At 41.7% G+C, this 3766-nt stretch overlaps 1 protein-coding gene across 1 annotated transcript; it reads left to right on the top strand.

Annotated features, from left to right (window-relative positions):
* Positions 1-1641: 1641 nt before the first annotated feature.
* LOC112452942 (E3 ubiquitin-protein ligase rnf146-like) lies at positions 1642-2405 on the top strand. Its single transcript, XM_025013412.1, has one exon. The coding sequence runs from the start codon at positions 1680-1682 to the stop codon at positions 2403-2405; it is 726 nt and encodes a 241-aa protein (XP_024869180.1). The 5' UTR covers positions 1642-1679.
* The last annotated feature ends 1361 nt before the right edge of the window (positions 2406-3766 follow it).

The raw sequence follows: 3766 nt of genomic DNA, 5'->3' as shown, positions 1-3766 counted from the left end.
CATGGCAGCGTCTCGGTAGAACCGGGTATAATGTATCGCTTATTGTCGTACGGACTTAGAGCTATTTTCGTTTCGGACAAGGTGTACATCTTGTGTTATATGGATCTTATGCATGCCTGCTGTCATTCTTAAAGGCCAACCACTTATCGTTATCGCTCGGTAACTTGATCGCGCAGTCGTTCATCTCCCGACTGTCGACGGTGTGGGCTTCCAATTTCTCGCTCGTGTAGAAATAGTGCAAACATCTGTAAATAATGAAATTTTTTAATATTTTTTACGTAAAAATTATTTTTATTATTTATTAGGATGTATACTCACCGATCGCAAAAGTATTTCCAACCATGGCGTCGATTGATTTGCGAGCTCACGAGGCGGGATAGGTTCTTAATCCGTGCAAAATATCCCACGTTGTCGTCATGCACGTACAGCAGATTTACGTGTCAGCCCATCTTTCGGTCAGTAACACGTATTGGTAGGATTGCAAGTTCCTTGTTTTTTTTCTCGATGCTGTACACGTTGATGGAGATGTTGTTGTGATTTTCAAACCGTTTAATTTGATCCAACGTCATTGGAAACTCAATGTCCGTAAGATTTAGCACCGACGTGTAATGTGGATATGACAATTCGCGTTCTGCATGTCTCTCGGCTGGATGTAGAGCAGCCACCATTGACCATGCAAAACATGCATTGTCTCTTGATTGCACGTTTATCGCCGCTCTCTTCAATTTAATTTTTCGCGGTATTTCTACAAAACACATGTTATTACACGATCTTTTTTCTAACACAATTTGTTGTACTCACGACTTCCAATTCTCGACTACTGAGCGTATCCCCCCCCCTTCCCCACCCCCAAAATTCGTCATTTTATATCCTATTAATGATGCATCGTTTGCTTTTTTATCGAAAAATGTGTGATTTGCAGTTTTGCACGTGTTCGATGAAATCATTGCGAGACACGTATGTTCTTGGAAACGATATCATGCCATTGACTTTTGGTGATTTGATCTGTATAATTGCAGCAGCCATACATTGGCGCTATTTGCAAAATTTGCAGTTTTGCACGTGTTCGATGAAATCATCGCGAGACATGTCGCGACATGTTCTTAAAAAAAAAAAAAAAAAAAAACAATATCGCTTCATTGACTTATGCGAAATTGCAAAATTTGCAACGTATGCACACCATGCACTAAAACAGAAGAAACGATACGCGATGCTCTAGTTGGAACGAGAGAAAAAAAGGCAATAGAAAAAGTATATAAGAAAGAATGAAGCGAGTCAAAATCACAGTCTGTGATTTGATAGTCTACGCGTCGGTACATCGATTGGAAAAAGTATAGCGGTTATTTTACATTTTTTGTGCCGAGTATTCAATACAGAGGAATACTTTTCACGATAAAGGAGATGACAATAATTTTGATATAGATGTAGACGAGAATCGCGCGTTAACGGATGACAGTGATTATTTCAGCGATGAAGAAGATGGTCGTAAAAAAGTCATTGAAAGAATAGTGTCGCGTGAGGAAATCGTTGCACTAAATTTACATACAAAAGAGTGCGTACTATTTTTTTATTACTCAACGGATGGTGCACTTGCTCTATGTCGTTCATGCATAAGAGCTGTATCGGGCTTCGTCGGATGAGACTCTGACCCTGTCGGCGGTCGCGCGACTCGTCCTGCCATGGCGCAAGCGAAGCTCGACGTGCCGGAGAAATCTGGCGGCGGCATTAAAGAGAAGGATAAGGATTCCGAGGAAAAGGAAGGTCCCACTGTTGTGCCAGAATGCGCAGTATGCCTGCAGCCATGTATCCATCCAGCACGATTACCCTGCAGCCATATATACTGCTATCTGTGCGTAAAGGGTGTCGCTAATCAGAGCAAGCGGTGTCCGATGTGTCGTCAAGAGATCCCACCGGATTTTCTCGAGAGACCTCAGCTGGTGGAAGTGGAGGAGCCTCAGAAGGAATCGGAACATACTGAGGAAGAGTATCAATGGTTTTACAAAGGTCGAAATGGTTGGTGGAAATATGATCCGAGGACAAGCAATGATCTGGAGACTATTTACAAACTAGGTGACGCGCAATGCGAACTTTTGATCTGTGGCATGCTTTACGTATTTGACTTTGAAAAGAAATGTCAATATAGAAAATACAACCCACGTTACAAACGTAATATCAAACGTGATAAAAAAGATGCCCGTGCAAGGGTGTCTCGGGTGTACAATAACATTTGTAAAATGGATTATTTGTCCGTTAAGATCGAAGATTCCAATTCCAAATCCATATTTAACAACATACTCAACTATATTCAATGGTTTCATACAGCATTATACAAATACTTGATATCGGGTATATACATGCATGCACAATCACGTTCAACATTGCACATGATATTGTTCAGCGTGTGACCGAGTCACATGCAAGTGCTCCTTCGAAGATTGTGGCGTGATTTAAAAATAGTGTGTGAAAAAAGACAGTATAAAAAACATGGAACATCTCAATAAAACGGAACGCGACCTGGTGGAAGGATCCAACCAAATCGCTACCTTGGGCGAATATTAGCGCGCAGTCGAGAGTTCGATACGGTTCGAGTACGTTGCAATAAACAGCCTCCAGATACGATGAACACTCACGGTGCGAACTACTACGTTCCGATTCAGGACGAAACGTGTGAGAAACAGCACAATGAGTAAGTACCGCTAATTTTCGTATATACTTGTGCAAAAAAAAAACTTTTATAAACATAATTGTATTTTTTCAGTTTTGATAAACCCCGCTACACACCTCGTATTTTGGGAAAGAAATTTGCCTTGACATCGACCGCATATAAATTTTTGGATGTTGGAATCAACACTGGACCTATGTCCTCTGTGGATATACTTATTGGCGATAACCGAGGCAATCGGATAATTCTGCCTCATGCAACGTGGGTGACATTCATCGAAAAACGTGCAGGTATTCAGCGACTCGTGCAGTCGCCTGCACCATCATCGCTAGCGTTTCGAGATTTGGAACTCGTTAAAATACGCGACGCAGATATTGTAAAATTGACATCGTGCGACACCAGCTTGTACATGAAACCGTCAACCGTACTCTTCCTGTTCGAACTAGAACATTGCGTTGAAAATGTGTATTTTTAACTATGTCAAAATATTCATGGCGTAAGTGAAAAATTCAAACAATTTGTAACAATTTTACGCCAAAATTGGATCATCGATAAATGTAATGCAGTTAAAATCTTGCGTGAAATTTATGATAAAAATTTGATTATTGATTGCGAATTATTAGCCTACGTTTTAGATACTATTGTGTATATTGCGCTACATGAGAAATAAATAAGTATATAATATGGTTAAAAAAATTTCCTTTTCATTTACCGTTCCTTGTCGTTAAGCTGTCTTCGTTTATCGTTTACTTAAATGTAATATTAAAATTAAATATCGCGAAGATCTAAACGATTAAATATCGTTGGCGAAGAAAAGATACGCGATCGTGAGCGAAAACGCGCGAACGGGGGAGAGAGACCGCGCGAACGAGAAGACGCGCGCGAACGGAGGAGGCCGGGAGCGAGAGACCGCGCGCGAAGGAGAGATAACGCGAGCAGGAGCGTATGACGTCACGCGGACTCCGCGGCGCGGCGAAAACGCGAACGCGGTCGCCCCTCCCCGCGGCGCGGCGCCTGAAAACGCGAACGTGATCGTCCCTCACCCAGCGCATTACAAAATGTATTAAAAATATTTAACTGGTGGTCGCGACACCAGAAAAAATT

Source organism: Temnothorax curvispinosus, unplaced genomic scaffold, assembly GCF_003070985.1.
Source record: "Temnothorax curvispinosus isolate PA1 unplaced genomic scaffold, ASM307098v1 QBEX01003842.1, whole genome shotgun sequence".
NCBI classification, from domain to species: domain Eukaryota; kingdom Metazoa; phylum Arthropoda; class Insecta; order Hymenoptera; family Formicidae; genus Temnothorax; species Temnothorax curvispinosus.
The sequence above is the reverse complement of the archived record's forward strand: the minus strand, read 5'-3'. Positions and strand labels throughout refer to the sequence as shown.